Source organism: Desmodus rotundus, chromosome 8 (genome assembly GCF_022682495.2).
Source record: "Desmodus rotundus isolate HL8 chromosome 8, HLdesRot8A.1, whole genome shotgun sequence".
In the NCBI taxonomy this organism is placed as follows: Eukaryota; Metazoa; Chordata; class Mammalia; order Chiroptera; family Phyllostomidae; genus Desmodus; species Desmodus rotundus.
In genome coordinates, this window is record NC_071394.1 from 66,651,375 (window position 1) to 66,672,757 (window position 21,383).

General features: G+C 38.1%; 1 protein-coding gene across 1 annotated transcript in view; it reads right to left on the bottom strand.

Moving 5' to 3' along the window:
• The window catches only part of MMP16 (matrix metallopeptidase 16), a 300,904-nt gene that overhangs the window by 149,448 nt on the left and 130,073 nt on the right, over nucleotides 1-21,383 (bottom strand). The window contains exon 2 of the mRNA XM_024566530.3: nucleotides 1,483-1,631. Within this exon, the coding sequence (XP_024422298.1) occupies nucleotides 1,483-1,631 (149 nt within the window). The remainder of the gene's footprint in view (nucleotides 1-1,482; nucleotides 1,632-21,383) is intronic.

Sequence of the window (21,383 nt, forward strand, 5' to 3'; positions counted from 1 at the left end):
TGTGCAGTTGGTGAACTAGAAATAGCATGATGAACATCTGCCCTAAGCATTAGAAAGCAAAAAATATAATTTCAAAATTACATATTAAATTAGTTTAATACATCAGGATTAGCTATATATGTCTGAGCCCAAATACTTTAGGCATTTAAGGTTTAAAAAGAGAAATTTGTCCCACTCTGGCTAGGTGGCTCACTTGGTTGGAGCATCACCCCATCATTAAAAGGATGTAGGTTTGATCTCAGGTCAGGAACATACCTAGGATTCAGGGTTGATACATGGTCAGGGTGTATATAGGAGGCAACCAATTAATGTTTCTCTCTCACATCTACATCTCTCTCTCCCCCCATCCCTCCCTCCCCCTGCGCCTCTCTAAAGTCAATAAACATATCCTCAGGTGACAATTAAAAAAAAAAGAATTGAAAAGAAAAATGTGTCCTTATCAAGGTGCACAGCATGATAAAAGTTCCCCAACTAAACATCAACAGGTCCAGATTGTGCAGCTACCTTGGACTCTGTTTCTTCATTGACTTTGTTCCTTTATATGAAAAAATAGAGAGAAAAAATGCATCCCTTTCCTCCCTGCTATGGACAGTTGATATATGATGATTACAGTAAAGGATGAGAGAGATTTACTTTGTATCAAGGACTCAATAAACACAAACAAAGCTTCCCTAAACTGAAGGAATTAATCACTTCCTCCTGTGCTCTCCAGAAGTCATAATGCTTTTCAGGATGTTGGGAAGTTCCATTACACCTGTGGTAAAATAATTCATGACTATGTCTAGCCACCCCTTAAGTTCAAGTCCGTTTGAAGAAGAGACCAAGTCTTCTGAGGCTGTCTCTGCCTCTTTCACATACCCAGTAAAGAATGATTGGTTGAATATATACATGAGGGAATGATTAATGAATCAAAAAATAAAGTGACAAACATTATTAAAGAGTTAATAAAAATTGAAAGCAGAGACTTTTCAAGGAAAATCCCTCCTTGATTTAACACAATTAGAGAATTGTCATTCGTGGGAGGCTAGTTAACTAATGACTGACTCTCTGCTACCCTCTTCCCCAAAGAGCCCTGATTTGGACTGATTCCATTTTCCTTGGGGTCAATATTCTAATTTGATCAATTTCAAGTAGCTGCTGTGACATCACTCAACAGGGATGAGATGTGCCTATATGCCCTCCACAGCTGTACAGCCAGCCAACACATCACTGATGGTCCCTCTTCTTGTAATGACTGCAGTTGGGCCCACTGTGACTCTCCCTCTCCCCATTCATATTGTCTTTCCTATTTTGAAAATGTGCTGCTAAATTCAGATGAGTAAACCTGGCATCTTAGAAGACTGAAGTTTAAAAAAGTTAAATTCCAAAGGACAGTTCATGAGAATAGCGACTCTATTTGAGGTTGCTATAGTTCATTACAGGTTTTCAGATGACATGGTCTGGCTGAAGGACACACAGAGAAAGGTGGGATTGGTGACTTACTCAATGGTATTCCGGTCCACCTTCCCTGTCATGTTGATGCCGTAAAACTGCTGCATGGCTGCCAGGGCAGACTGCAAGGTCTCTGCTGAGCGCAGCACTGACATCTGGGGATCTGTTGGCGGCAAGTAGCCGTACTTCTGCAGCCACACCTGCAATACAAACAATGTTCCTTTGCAATCAAATTCACAAAGTGACAATGGTTTTATTATAATGAATTATGTCTATAGCGGACCTCTACACTTTATTTTCTCTACAAGGGCATATGTTATTTAAGGGTTTTGCCTCCTTTTAACAAGGATTTTATCTCTTTTAAACAAGTATTCTATAGTTATGGGTTATTTAAATGTAATTTCAGTGGTTGTTACAAATCTTTCTAATATACCTAAAAATGCTAACTGAAAAAGAAAGATGAATCATTTGTTGCAAGGTAACAGTTTATAAGGCACTGCAGTGCATACTGGATAAAATCACAAACAAGATCATTCCGCCCTCTAAGAATTTGACCTCCTCAAACAAAGGTTGGTACCTTTTCCACACTGTGACCCACTCGGACATCCTGCTGGAAGGGAAAGAAATGGGCATTTGTCACACATAAAATATCTGTCTCCTGAACACCTGGTCATTAACTCCAGCTGTGATTAGTTGCATGTATAAAAGGAGGCCATGGGATTCTGTTCCAATATTCTGGACACAAATTCCATGTAACTGGCCTACCCAATTGCAGCTAGGTGTCTTCAAGGGTAGGTTAATATTTCTCATGCAGAGAATATTCTTCTGTATTAAAGGCAAGTCACTTTAATCCAAATAATGTAAGTGGGCAACTTTTCACATACAGATGAAATCAGATGATCTTAAGTAGGTTTGGCCTTGTCTCTAAGGATCTCATGATTTTTATTCTCCTCTTCACCATGGAGGGGCAATCTGGGAGGTCCATGAGAAAAAGATGGTGGAGTCAAGCTCATATCCTGTGGTGACTATAGCAACAATTCAGAGTCATTTAAGGTTAGATTTAAAAAACCCAGGATATCTTGGTAAAATCATCAGCAGAGAGCATATGCTGGCTGGTTTTATATTTTATGCACTCATTTTAAGTGTACAGTTGTATGTTCAGTGCATGTCCTATCACACAGTCCCTTATCTTAGTCTTCCACAGACATCTAAGATTTCTCAAAATGAAGTGAGCTGTTTGGCCGCCTGAGAAAGGCCAAGTCATCATGCCTTGGGAACAGACAGTAGGGTGCAGTGTAGTGGAAGGTGTTCCCTCCGCACCTGAGTCTGTCCAGTAAGTGACAGTCCAAGGAAGCCTTACACTGACACACTTCCATGTGGCCTTACAACCTAAACAGAAGGGAGTTATTCTCTTGGGGAAAATAAACAGCAATTATAGAAGTTGATTCCACCAAAAGAAACCAATATTAAATATATCAACGTCTTAAAATGTGAAACACAAGGTGGGATATTTTGTGGTATTTTCAAGAAATTGATCTCCTGAAGGTGCAAAACTTTAAGCACAACACCTTGAAAATAAAACAAAACATTCACTCTAAAAGTATGTAAGAGATTAGCAATGTGTTGCTGTTAGGAAGGTTTATAGTGAAAAGTCCATCCAGTAGAGTCATGCACCAAACAGTGATGACATGCCAAGATACTGGTCTCACCTACACACACTCAATTAGTTACCTGTCAACTGTGGTGTGGTCTGAAACAGATGATATATTTTTTTGGAATGAAGGCAACATATTATTTACTAGGAAACTCAATACCAATTGTCATGCAACTTCCCCCAAATTAGAAGATTTCAGCTTGACTTTTAATGGTATACCTGCACTAGTATTCTGAAGTTGAACTCTTTTTTTTTTCTATAACATATTGTTTGCATTCATTTCTTACTTGCTGGAGAGCTGACTTTTTGCTAGGTTACTTGTGGTGCTAAGCTACTGGCAATCACATTTATGAGTACAAAGAAAAACATTAGTAATAAACCCTGTGATTTATATATAAATACAAATACCACAAAACATAAACTTTAAGTGCATAATCAAAAAATAGTGTGTTCTAAAAAATAAATATTTGATTTATGCCTTTGTCTTTCAAATAATTGTTAGAATAATAAAAAATGAATTATGATTTTTCTTCAAATTCTCTTTTACATAATTTATCATGAAAAGCTGTTTTTCCAAATGATTGAGAAGTGGGTAGTTCTTTTTAATTGTAAACTATCAGGTAAGTTAAGAGATCTACCATTTTTATGGTCAAAATTTGTTTCATGACCTATAGATCAATGTCATTAAGATTATGGGTCACCTTGAGTTGGCCATTCTCAATGTCACTGTTGTTAATCAAGAAACCTTTTCTAATATCGTCAAGAATTGGCCAGAACTGAAACAGACTTACAGACACAGAGAACAGGCTGATGGTTGCCAGAGGGGAGGGGAGTTGGGGAACTAGGTGAAAAAGGTGACGGGATTAAGAAGTACAAATTGGTAGTTACAAAATAGTTTTGGGGTTGTAAAATAAAGCAGGGGGAGTAGAATCAATAATATTATAATAACTGTGTATGGAGTCAGGTGAGTATTGGAAATATTAGGGGGATCGCTTTGTAAAATCTATGATTGTCTAATCACTATGCTATACACCTGAGACTAATATGAAATAATATTGAATGTAAACTGTAATTGAAATAAAGGTAAGAGAATGCTAAAAAAAAATGGCCAGTGATAATTCTCAGTTGAAATGTGTAATACATCTTTCCACAAAACAGTGGAGACTCAAGCATGACTATTTAGAGCAGCAATTTTCAACTGATGCACGGAAGAATTTTTAAAACATTTCATATCTGACTATTTAGTCAGGGACACTTACCTGTTTTCCTTTAGATTGTCAAATAAAAAATGACAAAAGCCCACAAAACAATAGCCATCTGGTGTGAATGAATCAAAATTATTCTTATTTTTTGACAGATTGGCCAAAAATATATTTTTTGGTGTGCCAAAGAATTTTAGTAATAGTTTATGTATGACATGAGATGTAAAAGGTTGAAAATTCTGGGGTCACACTGCACCAGCAAGCCCTCAATGATATTTCTTATTGAAGTAAAACTTCCATAGACAACCTTATTCTAGGTGAATGTGAAAAATCACTAATCATACCTACAATGATATGCAGTATTAATTGGATCCACGGTGCTTCTTTACACTCACAATATTCACTATGGAAACCACAGATGAAAACAAATACTTGCTAAAATATTTTTTTGTTCACCCAGGGAGTACTCTTTCTTGAGTTTGTTTTGTTTTTGAGAGTCTGATCATTTTTAGTGTGACAGAATAAAAGATCTATACCAAATACCCCTAAATAATATGTTAATGCTCCTTGAGGTGACCAAGTTGGTCAACAAGGTGACATAAAACTAGCCAAATACAAACTGGATGGTACACTCAAAATCATTGGTAGGAAACCACTGTGGTAATGTGATAGTGCTTTGTAAACACTGACTCTTTAAGTTACTAGTGAATGAATGTCAGGTACAAACACTGGTCTGTGGCCATCACAGAAGGATAGGAGACTCTGGGACAAGTACCTCATTCTATTATTATGGAATACAAGCCTCTGGTTGCACAAGCAGAGCACAGTAAGTAGTCTTAGCACTTTATCATTTCACAGTAATGGCCACAGGCAGACATGACATAGAGGAAGACCTTTCCTTTTCTTTCTTTTTGTTTACTAATAAATTCAAACTTATAATATCTTACTTGATAAAAAGATAATTGTGGAAAGAAGGGGAAAGGGTTAGACAAAGAACATGTATGAATGACCCATGGACATGGACAGCAGTGTGGAAATTGACTAGGGGAATAGGGGGTGGGATGAGCAGAAAAGGGCAAAGGGGGAAAAGGGCCAACTGTAATAGAATAACAACATGATTTAAGAAAAAAATCTAAATAAATTAAAAATTAAATCTACAAATTAATATTTGAAGGTAATCTTCCCCTTAAAGACTCGACCATAGACATTAATCCTCACACATTGTTATTTGAAAGATGTCCCTGTCTTCAGCACGATGTGAAAATATTGCTTCTTCTGGATGACTGGAGATACAAAATTTGTCTCCTGAGATTGTTTGTCCCTTTGATATTTTTTTCAAAGTTCTCAAATATACATGGTAGATAGTTAAGGGGTAATTTCTTCTCCTGTGCATTTGAGTGAAATGACATCAGATTTGTAGGGCTCACATGAGGATGGAGAATATATAAATCCACAAGCATAATTCTTGCTCAGCAAGTCATAAGTTATGCTCACTAATTGCTCTCAGTTCTTGAAATCTCTTCTGCTCAAGTTAAGATCTGTCCTTGGCATGAGGCAAGAATGAAAATGCAGGTGAGATCTGAGAGTGGTAAGGAAAGACAGAGAGCTAAAACCACACAGCTAAAGAACCATCTACTTCTTGGAAATTCCTTGTGTCCCAAAACCAAAAGGCGAAGTGTGACAAACTTGGCAGATTTGTTTTGGTTTTGGTTTCTTTGCTTTGTTTTACATTGTTCACTGGACAGACATGTGCATTTGAGAGTACTGAAAACATATTAAGAAAAAAACAAGATTCTTGGAGGCACAACTTAACTCCTTTACTGTCAGGAGTTAGCTCATCTCATCATTACTGGAATAACCATATAAAGTACCTCAAATGCAGCAACAAAAATCTAACCTCATAATTTTATTAATCGATGTCATCACAATAAATTCAATAAAAATTGAAAAAGAACTTCAGCCCTGCATTAATGCATTCAGGTACCTTGTCATCTTTTAGACAAAATCCATTTCCTGCATGTAGTTATTATTCCCATGTAGGAACAACGAGGATAGTGCTGTTCCCTGCAGAGCAAGAAAACATACCAAACAACGAAAGGCTAATACTTAAATATTAAATTTGGAGCCAACAGATATTGCTTTCATTAGACTAGTAAATACGGAGAGTAGCAGGCACACAAAGCTTCAGTAAAGCCATTCAGAAAGAATGTCTTTGTCACTAATATTTCACATAACCACATTGTGAAAACCTGTATTAATTCACTCAGCAATCCACACTCACATTTTGGGGTAATGTCCTAAAAGATGTTTATCAACAAAAACAAGGAGATATTAGTAGTTCTCCTGACTAATGGCAAATGCAAGCAGAGAATGTTGAGAATATATACTCTTACTTAGTCTCTCAGGTCAGTATTAAAGGCCACGGAAGTAAATTCTTCTCTTGATGTTGAACTTGAAAAGTTTACCAACGCCTTAAGATAAAATGAAGATTCACTGTTCTTTACTAAGGTGAATCACAAGTGTAAGATCTGACACCTAGAGAAAACATCTCTAAATGATGCTCATTCTTCCAAAAACTTTTTAAATGATTACACTAATGAATTCATTAGAGGAGAAAGGATTGCATTTTAGAAGTTATAGCAATTATTGGAGGAAAAGGGAAGGGTTTATTTTATTTTATCTGGAAAATCACTTTGCAGACCAAGATTCTTTGTGACTGAGCCCGGTGCCTCAGGTCTAGTTCATTTCCAGCAAATGTGTGGTATGGCCCATGTAAGGTCCATGTACCCAGCCATCATATGATCCAAATAGAGGAAAATGGCAAAGGTGACTAGCTAATCACAACCTATAGCTAGTGTCTGTGATAGATTAAATGTACTTACTGGTTATATCATCTTAAAAAGTAGACATTTTAAAATACTTTGGGATGTGATGGAGAATGACTAAGTACTTTGTACCATACAGATGTTTCCAAGTTTTTAAGCATAACAAAATGATTACAAAGTTGTCAAACAAATAAATTCTTCATTTTCTTTACAAAAAGACAAAAGTCCTGCCTTTTGCTGTACAGGCAAGCATGTTCAAATGCTATGCTACTCAATAATGGTTGTTTGGGGAGCTGAAGAAAAGAACATTGAGTATGTCTCACCACAATAAAGTGCCTGTATTGAGCAATAAAGTGTGAGCAATGCAAGACAAAGAAACTGCTTTGGAGAGAAAGATGTTGCAGACAGACTACTATAAAGACTGTATCTGGAAATGTTTCCATAATCATATTGCTTTCTACTTAAAAAGTTATAAATGGGAGGGATAGAGGAAAAAGGAAAAAGGACTCACAGACATTGACAATAGTGTGGTGATTTCAGGGGGGTCGGGGTATAAGAGGGTTAAGTGATAATAAAAATACAATAAAAATTTTTAAAATATATAAATGCATCATCTATTAAAAGGCTCTCATAATTTCCTACTTTAAATTTCCAGCAACAGAATTTTCCACCTATAAAATAACCCAACCAAAGGATAGTTGCAGTGTGTTCGAAGTTCATTTGTCAAAAATAGAAAAATGTAACACCTTCTGACTTGTCTTCAGGACCAACTGACAGGCATCAGAGAAGATGGACATTTGCCATCTGTATTTTACCAAAGCCTCTGCATTTCTCACAGATAGAATTACAAATTGAGGCTCACATGTGTAACAAGCTAATGACATAATTTCCCACTTGTGGTATGTATTCTGTGCAGTATCTTTTTGGCCATAGCTATATTTAAGAAGATTAGAAATTAAAGGATCTTGAAATTGCTGTATTCCAAACAGTTAAATCAGCATTTTCAAACTAATGAAGCGTATTCAGTCTCGGAACTCACCAAGAAAATACAAGGATCAATGATAGTTCTAATGAAAGTGAAACAATACGTATATATATATAATAAATAAGTAAAATGCTAAAATTATTTTTTAATTTTATGTCATTTGTAGCTCATCTTAATGTTTTCATTTTGAGTATGTTTTAGAATATACATGATGTTTAGTATATTTGTTCATGAATATAATTATAATTAAGAGGTTGAAAGTTAAAAAAAAATTGACTGATGGATGGGGGGAAGGAAAGGTGTGGAGGTCATTGATCTTGTAGAAAGAAACTAATGTAGACAAAAGAAGTCTAAAAGAATACACTTCCACCAAACAAGCTCTGCAAGAGATGCTAAAAGGACTGCTTTAAGGAAAGGAAGAAAAAGAGAAAGAGAGAGGAACACAGGCAGGAAAAAATGGCAATGAATAACTACCTATCGATAATAATCTTAAATGTAAATGGATTAAATGCTCCAATTAAAAGACATAGAATACCTGAATGGATAAGAAAACATGACCCACACATATGCTGCCTACAAGAGACCCACCTCAGGACAAAAGACTTCCACAGACTGAAAGTGAAGGGCTGGAAACAAATTTTCCAAGCAAATGGACAAGAAAAAAAAGCAGGGGTAGCAATACTCATATCAGACAAAATAGACTTCGAAAGAAGGGCCATAAAGAGAGACCCAGAAGGTCACTTCATAATACTCAAAGGAAGAATCCACCAAGAAGACATAAACATTGTAAATATATATGCACCCAACCTAGGAGCACCCAAATACATTAAGAAAATCTTGGAGGACTTCAAGAAAGATATTGAGAGCAACACAATTATATTAGGGGACTTTAACACTCTGCTATCAAAAATGGACAGGTCTTCCAAACAAAATATCAAGAAGGATATTGTGTCACTTAACAATACCCTAGAGGAAATGGACTTAACTGATATATAGAGAGCTTTTTATCCCAAAGAAGCAAAATACACATTCTTTTCAAGTGTCCATGGAACTTTTTCAAAGACAGACCACATGATAGGACACAAAGCATGCCTCAACAAATTCAAGAAAATTTAAATCATATCAAGCATTTTCTCTGACCACAAGGGCCTGAAACTAGAAACCAACCCCAAAGGAAAAAAACCCAAAATACTCAAAATCATGGAGACTAAATAGCATGCTATTAAACAATGAATGGGTCAAGAACGAGATTAGGGAAGAAAGCAAAAACTTTCTGGAAACAAATGAAAATGACCTCACAACAACCCAAAACCTATGGGACACAGCAAAGGCAGTCCTGAGAGGGAAGTTCATAGCAATACAGACTTACCTTAAAAAGATAGAACCATTTCAAACAAACAACCTAACCCTACGCCTACAAGAAATGGAGGAACAACAACAAAGACAGCCCAGAGCAAGCAGAAGGAAGGAAATAACCAAGATCAGAGCATAATTAAATGACATAGAGACTAAAAGCACAATTCTAAGGATCAAGGAATCCAGCAGCTGGTTCTTTGAAAAGATAAACAAAATCGAGAAGCCTTTAAGTAGGCTCATCAAGAAAAAAAGAGAGAGGATCCAAATAAACACAATTAGAAATGAAAGAGGAGAGATTACAACTGATACCACAGAAACACAAAGGATTGTAAGAAATTACTATGAAGAACTGTATGCCAAGAAATTTGAAAACCTAGGTGAAATGGATACATTTCTAGAAAACTATAATCTTCCAAAACTGAATGAAGAAAGCAGAAAACCTGAACAGACCAATAACAGCAGACAAAATTGAAGCAGTCATCAAAAAACTCCCAACACACAAAAGGCCCCGACCAGATGGTTTCACAGGAGAATTCTACAGAGGATTTATGGAAGAGCTAACCCCTATCTTTCACAGACAATTCGAAAAAATCCAAACTGATGGAAGACTCCCAAACTCTTTTTATGAAGCCAACATCATCCTAATCCCGAAACCAGATCAAGACACAACGAAGAAAGAAAACTTCAGGCCAATATCACTGATGAACATAGACGCTAAAATTCTCAACAAAATATTGGCAAACTGCATCCAGCAATACATGAAAATGATCATAGACCATGACCAAGTGGGATTCATCCCAGGGATGCAAGGATGGTACAATATTCACAAATCAATAAACATAATACATCACATCAACAACAGCAAAGACAGAAATCACATGCTGATATCCATAGATACAGAAAAAGCCTTTGATAAGATATAGCACCCATTTCTGATAAAAACACTCAGCAAAGGGGGAATACACGGAGCATTTCTCAACATAATAAAGGCCATATATGAGAGACCTACAGCCAACATCACACTCAATGGACAAAAACTTAGAGCTTTCCCACTAAGATCAGGAACAAGACAAGGATGCCCTCTCTCACCACTCCTATTCAACATAGTACTGGAAGTCCTAGCCACAGCAATCAGACAAGAAAAAGCAATAAAAGGCATCCAAATTGGAAAGGAGGAAATGAAACTGTCACTGTTTGCAGATGACATGATAGTGTACATGGAAAATCCTATAGACTCCACCAAAAAATTACTCGACCTAATAAATGAATTTGGCAAAACAGCTGGATACAAAGTCAATACTCAGAAATCAAAGGCATTCCTATACACCAACAATGAAACTGCAGAAAGAGAAATCAGGGAAAAAATCCCATTTGATATAGCAACAAGAAAAATAAAGTACCTAGGAATAAACCGAACCAAGGTGGTAAAAGGCCTATACTCAGAAAACTACACAACATTGAAGAAAGAAATTAAGGAAGACACAAACAAATGGAAGCATGTACCATGCTCATGGATTGGAAGAATGAACATCATCAAAATGGCCATAATACCCAAAGTGATTTATAGATTCAATGCAATCCCTATTAGAGTACCCATGACATATTTCACAGATATAGAACGAACATTTCAGAAATTCATATGGAACCAAAAACAACCCTGAATAGCTGCAGCAATTTTGAGAAAGAAGAACAAAGCAGGAGGGATCACAATACCTGATATCAAACTGTATTACAAGGCCACTGTAATCAGAACAGCCTGGTACTGCCATAAAAACAGGCACATACACCAATGGAACAGAACAGAGAGCCCAGAAATAAACTCAAGGCTTTACGCTCAATTAATATTTGACAAAGGAGGCAGGAGCATAAAATGGACCAAAAACAGCCTCCTCAACAGATGGTGTTGGGAGACCTGGACAACTACTTGCAAAAAAATGAAACTCAATCACCAACTTATGCCGTACAGAAAAATAAAGTCAAGATGGATAAAAGACTTAAATATAAGTTGTAACACCATAAAAGTCCTCGAGGAAAACATTGGTAGGAAAATCTCAGACATTCCATGCAGCAACATCCTCACAGACATGTCCCCTAAAGCAAGGGACATAAAGGAAAGAATAAACAAATGGGACCTCATCAAAATAAAAAGCTTCTGCATGGCTAAAGAAAAGAGCATTAAAATACAAAGAGAACCAACAGTATGGGATAACATATATGCCAATGATACCTCAGACAAGGGCCTGATCTCCAAAATATATAAAGAACTCACACGACTCCACTCCAGGAAGACAAACAACCCAATTAAAAAATGGGCAAAGGACTTGAACAGACACTTCTCCAAGGAAGACACACAGAGGGCCCAGAAACATATGAAAAGATGCTCAGCATCACTAGCCATCAGAGAGATGCAAATTAAAACCACAATGAGGTACCATCTCACACCAGTCAGAGTGGCCAACGTAAAGAAATCCACAAACAAATGTTGGAGAGGATGCGGAGAAAAGGGAACCCTAGTGCACCGTTGGTGGGAATCTAGACTGGTGAGGCCACTGTGGAAAACAGTATGGAATTTCCTCAGAAAACTAAAAATGGAACTGTCCTTTGACCCAGCAATTCTGCTGCTCGGATTATACCCTAAGAACTCTGAAACACCAATGCAAAAGAACCTGTGCACCCCAATGTTCATAGCAGCACAATTTACAATAGCCAAGTACTGGAAGCAACCTAAGTGCCCATCAGCAAACGAGTGGATCCAAGAACTATGGTATATTTACACAATGGAATTCTATGCAGCAGAGAGAAAGAAGGAGCTTATACCCTTTGCAACAGGATGGATGGAACTGGAGAGCATTATGCTAAGTGAAATAAGCCAGGTGGTGAGGGACAAATACCATATGATCTCACCCTTAACTGGAACATAATCAATAGGAGAAAAAAGCAAACAAAATACAACCAGAGACATTGCGTTTGGGAACAGTCTAGCAGTGGCCAGGGGGGAGTGGGGTGGGCACAGTGGGAAGAGGGGATTGTAGGAACTATTATAAAGGACACATGGACAAAATCGGGGTGGGGGAGATGGTGGAGGTGGGGGAGGGAGGTGGGTTTAGCTGGGGTGGTGTGGAGGGATGGGGAGAAAAGGTATACACCTGTAATTGAATAACAATAAAAATTTAAAAAAGAAAAAATTAAAGAAACTAATGTATTTTTCAAAATGACACCATTTCCTTCAATTCATCATTCTTTCTAATGTGATGCACATACTGTCCCTACAAGATGAGCAGGCAGTTTATCAACATCTATACATTATATTCTGACTGTGACAGTTCCCAAGTTATTTCTTTCTGTCAGGTGCTATTAGAATTTCCCAAGTCCTGGAGAGTAAATTCCTTAGAAAAACTTCCAAGTGTTGCAATATTTCTCAAAGCATTCACTTCTTTGGTCTCTGGAAGAGCTCTCTGGTCACATGGCCACCAGACCTTGATGAGAATAGCGATTGCTACCTTCCTTGACTGTCACAATGGACCAGGCAATTCACCTGCATTATTTTTAATCCTTTAACAAGATTGCTTGTTAAGCACTATCATCTCTGCTTTATAAAGGGCAGAATAAAGCCTCAAAAAGATTAAAGTACTTGGCCAAGGACACAGCTCTGTAAGAGGTGTAATGAGTGTCCAAGCAGAGTCTGGACTGTTATCCAGGCTGCCTGAATCCCGGGAAGGCCTAGGAGACACAATCCAATTTCAAATCGAGAAAGCAGGCTGTGTGAAAACAGACCTATAGGAGCTGACTGACATCTCACTTAATATCATGAAAGGATCCCAAGCTGTGGGTGATACATACACATATGTCTTGGATATAACACTAACTCTGATTCAAGAGCTTCTCAAATGCCAGTGCAAACAGCCCTGCACCTCTAATAACATTCTTATTTCCACACTAGAATACTTCTTAGGAGGCCATGGCAGTTTTATAGTTTATGTCACCCCTGCAGCCCATGTCAGAGACTCATGCCTTCTTCTCATTTTGTCAGCCATTCACAGCATCTTCTCATCTTCTGGAATGTTGCCTGTCAACTGTGTTTATGCTATTGCTAATTTCTTGTATAATTAATCTTTGAAATACCATCGAGGTGCTGATGACGGGCCAACTTAACCCTGTCATGGTGACTTTGCTCCAACACCCAAACTGCTAACACTGCTGTTTAAACCAAAAATACAATAGCCAGCCTTAATTTCCTCTTCCTCATCACTCATACTTGATCCGTCACTATTTCCTGGCATTCTACTCTCAGTGGAAACTCATTTTTCTGTGCTGACCTGTTTCCAGGGAACCACTGCTTCCCACCAGAAATGATCAGGCTCTCCCCTGGCTCCACTCTTTCCTCACCCAACTAGTGTGACTTGTCTTCTTTTTAAACTGATAAAATATATATAACCTAGACTTTTAAGTATTTTTAAGTGGTTGGAATTTATTTTGTGGCATTTATATTCACCTTATGCATGTAACACCACTATCCATCTCCAGAATTTTCTCATCTTTCCAAGCATCAATTCTATACCCATTAAATGGTAAATCCCCATTACACCTTTCTCCCAGCCCTTGGTAACCTCTATTCTACCTTCTGTCTATTAATGTGACTACTCCAGGTACCTCATGTAAGTGGAATCATACAGCATACATAATTTTGTGTCTGACACATCCCATTAAGGATGTTTTCAAGGTTCACCCATATTGCATCATCTAGCATGTAATATTGTTAATGCTGGGTGTATATACCACATTGTGTTTACCCATGGATCTCTAAATTGGTGTTTGGGCTGTTACCATCTTTGGGTATTGTGAATAGTCCTGTCATAAACATTGGTCCTACAAACATCTGTTTGATTTCTGCTTTCAGCTCTTTGGGGTTTTATCTAGAACTGGAATTGTTGTACTATATGGTAATTCTGTGTATAATTTTTGAGGAAGTATCATACCATTTCAGCAGACTCTTCACCATTTTACATTCTCGCCAATAACACACAAAGGGTCAAATTTCCCCATATCCTCTTTAATACTTGTTATTGTCTTTTGTGCACGCGCGCGCATGTGCGCGTGCGCACACACACACACACACACACACACACACTCGTCCAGAAAGTATCCAGCCATGGACTATGAAAAAGAGACATTTATTGCAGAAGATACAAGATATAAAAAACATTGTGCATAGGACAGTGATGCCCCAGTCCCCTTCAAAGTAGGTACCTTGGGACTTCATACAGTTCTCCCAATTGCCATAAAATGCCCCATCATATTTTCCTGAATCTCAGTAATTGTCTGAAATCTCTTCCCTGGCAAAGGTGATTTTAGTTTTGGGAAAAGCCAGAAGTCAGAAGGTACCAAAACTGGGCTGTAGGGGGCTGAGTCACCTGGGTGATTTTGATGTTTTGCCAAAAACCTCTGCCTGATATGTGATGCATGAGTGGGCAGGTTGTTGTGATGAAGCTGCTAATCACCACTTGCCCATAGCTGCAGCCTTCTGAATTATCCAAATAGTTTCCATGGAGGAATGTTCAAGCTTAATGCAAATTCTGATGCAGATGCGTTGCTGTACTCGCTCAGTCATTTTGAATGTGACAGCCAAACAATACACATGCTCACTCAATGGCATCTATTGCCCCTACTGACTAGTACAGTGAAGTCGTTATTGTTCACACATGTGCATTCCAGTCCACTGTTGTTGGCTGCTAGGTAACACTGATGTTGTGCAAACTGTTCTGGTTATATTACCAATGGTTGGACTTTTTTTAGACAGACCTCATATGTGTTTGTGTGTGTAATTATATGTACACTACAACATACTATATGTATATATGCATACGTATATACTATATATACTATATATGTATACATACATTATATGTGTATAATGTATGCTATATACATTATATATACTATACACCATGCAGTATTATATATATACTATGTAATGTATGTATACTATATAATGTATACATACATTATATAGTATATATATAATACACATATATCATATGTATACATATATACATATGTGTGTATTAGCAATTCTAATAGGTGTGAAATGGTATGAGTTGTCTTTTTTTTATAAAGATTTTATTTACAGAGAGGAGAAGGGAGGGAGAAAAAGAGGGAGAGAAACATCAATGTGTGGTTGCCTCTCCTGTGCCCTCTACCAGACTGGCCCACAACCCAAGCATGTGCCCTGGACTGGGAATCAAATGGGTGACCCTTTGATTTGCAGGCTAGCACTCAATCCACTGAGCTATGCCAGCTAGGGAGAGTTGTCTTTTTTCAATTGTAGATCAAGGAATATCATTTACTTGATTATACCCCTTCAGCAGTATACCAGTGACTTCATATAAAATTCAAATTCTTCACTGTGGCCTCCAACTTCATGCATAGCCATTGGTGAATCTTTAACTTCTTTTCATAGCATCTTCTCTTGACATTCAAGCATATGGTCTTTTCCTCCGTTCCCAGAACAAGCTAAATTCTTTCCTGCTTTAGGACATTGAATTTACTTTTCCTATGTAGGAAATACAAAAATACATTTTACCTTATCCTTTAAATTTTAGTTCAAATTAGACTTCTTTTGAGAAGTCTTTCCTAACTGCACTGTCTCACATCCTCATGGTTATCAGGATCAATACATAAGAGCTGTGTTTATTCACATGTTTAGTCTTTATATGTCTCTTTCAACGTGGCAGACACAACTAGTGAAGTTTTGGGCACGTTTTCTGAGCTTGAGTGATAGAATTATGCAGGCTAGTAGGTGGGGAAAACATAGATAAAAGACCAAATGATGTCACAATGGAAACCACACCAGCTATATTTCACTATTTTCTGCACCTTGAGTTTACTTCCCAAATATTCCATTCTCCTGCCCCCACATACACACAACCAGGCCCTAATAAGGAGTCCAGTGCCCCAACATGAATAAGTAATCTCAGTTTATCACATACTTTGCAAAGGTTAGTAATTTGCAGGCACCTCTGGGTAATTATACTCTAGGAAATTCAGAATGGGGAACAACTGGAGTGATGGTTTGGGTCACTGTTGGGAAAGCGTTTAGCAGATTTTTCCCTTTGACATTTCAGAATCTACCTTCCATTCACACACCTGGAGACAAAAATCAATGTGGACTTGTTTTTACAACGTGAAAACTGCTTTCAGAAAAAGTACTGATATTCCATGTAAACAGCTCACCAAGAGCTAACATATATTATGCCAGGCACCATGTTAATCTCCTTAGTACATTAGCTCAGATGATTATCACAACAAGCCTGTAAAGCTGGGATAATTTTCATTTTACAGGTGAGCAAAAGGGTTGAGAAGGGTGAATGAACTTGCTTGAGGAGCAGAGCGAGGTCATGTCCTCAGTGAGCCTAAAGTGGCCTCATCCTTGGAATGGCTGGAGCCAAGAACACTGTCCCTGTGTTCCACACAGTTAAGGACTGTGTGCAAGGGCCATTCCAGGCAGGAATCAGCTGTCTTGTTCACATAGCTAAATCTCATCCCTGGGCAAATGGGCCAATTTCTTGAATAAACAAAATATAAAATACAAATATTCAGCCCATGATCAGCATTATCTATCTATCTGTCCAACAGAACCACTGTGATCAGTCACAAGAGGAAGTAAGAGTGAGCAGCTCTTAAGAGACAGACCATTATTACAGTTCTCTACAAGCAAAACTATGTCCTTCAAAACAGCTAAACCTTCTGAAGTCATAGGGGAGGGCATCTCCTATCTGTTTCAGATTCTCGCACATGGTAAGAAAAAAAGTTTGATTTCATCAAAGTGTGAGTCCACTGAAACTTTGGAAGGACTAAACTTTGACATAAAGTTTGAAGTAAGGAAGGAGAGATGATAAGGATGATTGTACTGTCCTAACTCCAAAAGATCGAGCGAATAGAGGAAGAATATTTAAAAACAACACAAACATGTTTTCCAACTCTGAGTACTGTCAGCTTTCTCTCTCCAGGGACAATCTTGTGCTTTAAAATCTTGAAAGCATCCTTTGCCTAGAGGGTATATAGCTCCTGGAAATAGAAAACTGATTTTTTTAGGGGAATAGCATAGTATGAGAGTTTTTAATGCTCGTTATAATTAAGGTAAGTAAAAGAGTAAATACTTTGTGAAATGAAGTTTTTTTTTCCAAAAGATTATCTATGCATTAAAAATATATGTGCTTTAGGGTTAATGAGTGAAAATTAAAGTTCCACACAGGTTAGAAGTATTCACGATTCCTTCAAAGTAGAAGGGGCTTATCAAAAAACAAAGTACCTATTCTGTGGTGTACTGATTCCACAAATACTTACTGAAAACCTACTATGTGCAGGTTGGTGGTCAAGCCTAGGGTCACAATAGTAACAAATACATAAGCAATACTTAGTCTCTGAGAGCTGATGGACTGATGGTGGCTGGGAAGACAAATATTAAATAAAATGTATTCTCAGATTGTGAGTACAGTGTTGTGAAAGTCTAACTAAAGGACCTAATTTAGATTTAGAGGATAAGAAGGCACATGAACTGAGAGTTAAACTGAAACTTGAAATATAATTAAAAGATGGCAAAGAAAAAAGACAGAATCTCATGGTCAGGAGAGAGATGGCAGGCATAAAAGCCCAGATGCAAGGGATGGATTTAAAACATGTGGAGAAGTTCTTTGACACTGTCACATCAAAAGTAGGCATCTAATGTCTCTTCCCCTTGGTTATGGGCTGGTCCAGTACTTGCTTTTGATTAAGAAAATACAAATGTGATGCTGCCCAACAACCAACACTACTTTAGGAGAGTAAGAGCTCTCTTTTTGGAAGCACAGCCTCCATTTGCAAAGAAGCCCAGGCCACATGTGGAGGCCACACAAAGGTGTCCCCACTAATAGTCTCACTAATGTCCCAGATAATAGGCCAGCATTAACCACCAGAAACATGAGTAACATGCATTCAGATGACTCCAGCTTCCAGCCTATGAACAGAACCTGAAGACACAAGCACCCCTGGCTAAGCCCTGCCCGTTATAAGTTTGTGAGCAAAATAAATGCTGTTGTCGTACAAACCCACTCAGCTTATGTAAATGGAAACAGCAAGAAAGAACTCTGAGTTTTCAAGGAAATGGGGCATGAGTTTAGGAAAGAGGTACATGATAAGCTCATACAACAACATGCAGGATCTTACCTGTGCAGGTATGATGGGGAAAAGTAGGAAGGGTTTTAAATTTCTAAGTGAAGTCATCTAATTTGTGTTTGAAAAGTATCACTCTTGCTGCTGTGTGGAAATGACTTGGAGGGATATGAAAACCAGTGCGGAAGTTGGGAATATATGCAATTATGGAAGCAGTGGGGGGATAAATAAGTAAATGAATTCATGATACATTTCAGAGGTACACAGCTTTGTAAGCTATAAAGTATGTTATAATTGTTGTTGTTGTTATTATTATTATTACTCCTGCTATACTATTCAAGCACGGTACATACTATTTTAGGGGCAGACTGCTAGCCACTGTGATACAAAGAAACAGCCAAGTGTTTGCCATCAAGGAGCTTGTGGCCCAGCTGTTGGAAAAACATGCAGGTATTATGAGACAGTATCTTGTATGAGCACTTGGATAGGGTAACACAAGTCACAGGGTAAAGCTCTGGGTTATGTTCACAGAATGGGAACATACTTTACACGCATTGCAAAACATTTAAATCTCTTGCACTTATATAAAGACTTCTCTGTCCCCCTTCCAACTTCGAGGTCATCTCCCTAGACCAGGCTCTTCTTTACTCATCCTTGAAAGTTACATCACTTTCCTAGCTGCCTAATTAATTTCTAGGCTCCATTTTTTCCATTTTCATCCATCCTCCTTAGTACTAAAAGATTAATTATCCAAAAATATAATTTCCTTTTTTTAACGGTCCTGCTCAAGACACTATGATTGCTATCATTCACGTCCTAGACTGGTTTAAAAGCTCATATTCTTGCATTTAATAAACTCCAAAGTTCAAACATTTCTATGTCTGCAAACTCAGGTCTCTAGAAACCTGTATATCCCTGGGAATTATCTAGACTGGTCTATCTATGGGCCACAGAATGTGTTTCCAGACTTATCCATGGGCACTTACTATTGGCCTGCCTAAACCAGCATGCTTCAGCCATTGTGTCCCAGGTTTCCTGACATTTTTATATCTCTCACCACCCTGCTAGTTGCACACAACATTCACATTCAGGCAGCTTGCTGGACTCCAGTGATCTGTGCTGGGAAGGGGCACAGTCTTTGAGTCTGGAGAACACAGGTTCAAGCCTGGATCAGACATCTACAAGTTACAATCTTGAGGAAAGTCATGGCCTTTGTAAGTGTCAGTTTGTACATCTGTGAAATGGATGTGATCATACATATCACAACCTACAGGGCTGTGGTGAGGGTTCAACAAAAAGTCCCTCCACCAGCAACAGAGCCTACCATAGGCAATAACTCAAATAGTTCACAGGAGAAGATAAAAATGCATGTGCAAATTATAATTATTTCTAGAACATAGTTATATTCCCAACTAACTGAATAATGCAAGACAATTTTAGGTAAATGTAAACTTTTGCTACATTCTTGACAAAAATATCTATCACCTCTATATCCATTAAGAGGACACCACAAAACAAAAGATGTCCCTCTGCTATCCTGTGACATTACTGATGACATCTCATGAGCCTCTCTGGGACTTCACCCTTGTAGGTACAGGTCCTTTGAGATGTATCCATGCTCTACCCTAAGTCCTTTTTCTGTGGGTTCCTCTCAGCCCCCTATCATGTCTTACTTTTTTTTTGTATTTTTAAAATTATTCTCACCTTAAGACATGCTCATTGATTTTAGAGAGAGAAGAAAGGAGGGAGGGAGAGAGAGAGACAGTAACATAAATGTGAGAAAGAAACATCGATTGCTTGCCTCTCACACACACCCCAACTGGGCATTGAACTCACAACCTAGTTATATACCCTGACTGGGAATAAAACCAGCAACCTTTTGGTTCACAGGATGATGCTCAACCAACTTAGTCACCTCACTGGGGCATATCTTATAATTTAAGATAATACTTTAAAGATTAACTCAGCATCTGGCCCAGGCACTGATGTTAGTTTTTCCCTCTTTCCTTCTCAGAACCTATCACTAACTGCATTTAATTTATTCTTATAAACTGCTACCTTTCCTTAAGTCTACAACTCCATGAATCAATTCTCTTGTTGGACCAAGTGTCAACTACACATACCACCTGAGTCAGTGACCAACCCTTTCTCTGACTTTTCTTCTAAAACCAAGCAGGGAGGTGATATCTGTCATATGCTCCCTGGAAATGTAAACAATCACACAGCAAAATTAACAAAATTGCCAGGGCTATGCTATTTGAGGGCAACAGTGAGACCAAGAGGGGGAGGTCAAGAACAGAGGGAGAGGAATGGAGAGATGGACAGACAAAGAAAAAAGACAGAGAGAGAACACAGAAACAGAGAGTAAGGGAGAGTAAGAGAGAGGAATAGAGAGAGAAAGACAAAGAGACAGACAGACAGGCAGAGAGAGAGAGAAAGAGGGAAGCAGAGGGAGGGAAACAAAAGAGTGAAAGAGGGAGATAGGCAGAGGGAAATGGAGAGAGTGGAAGACATACAGTGAGAAACAGTGAGAGAGAGAGAGGAAGACAGAAAAAAAACATAGAGCAAGTTAGAGATGGATAGAGACAGACAGACAGGCAGACAGAGTGAGAGACAAAGACAGAAAGAGTCAGAGAAAGAGAGGAAGAGAAAGACAGACAGAGAGAGAGAGAGGGAGAGGGAGACAGAGAGAGGAAATACAGAGGCAGAGATAGAGAGGGAAAGAGACATAGAACACAGAGAGACACAGAAAAAGACAGAGAGAGAGATGACAGAGAGGGAGA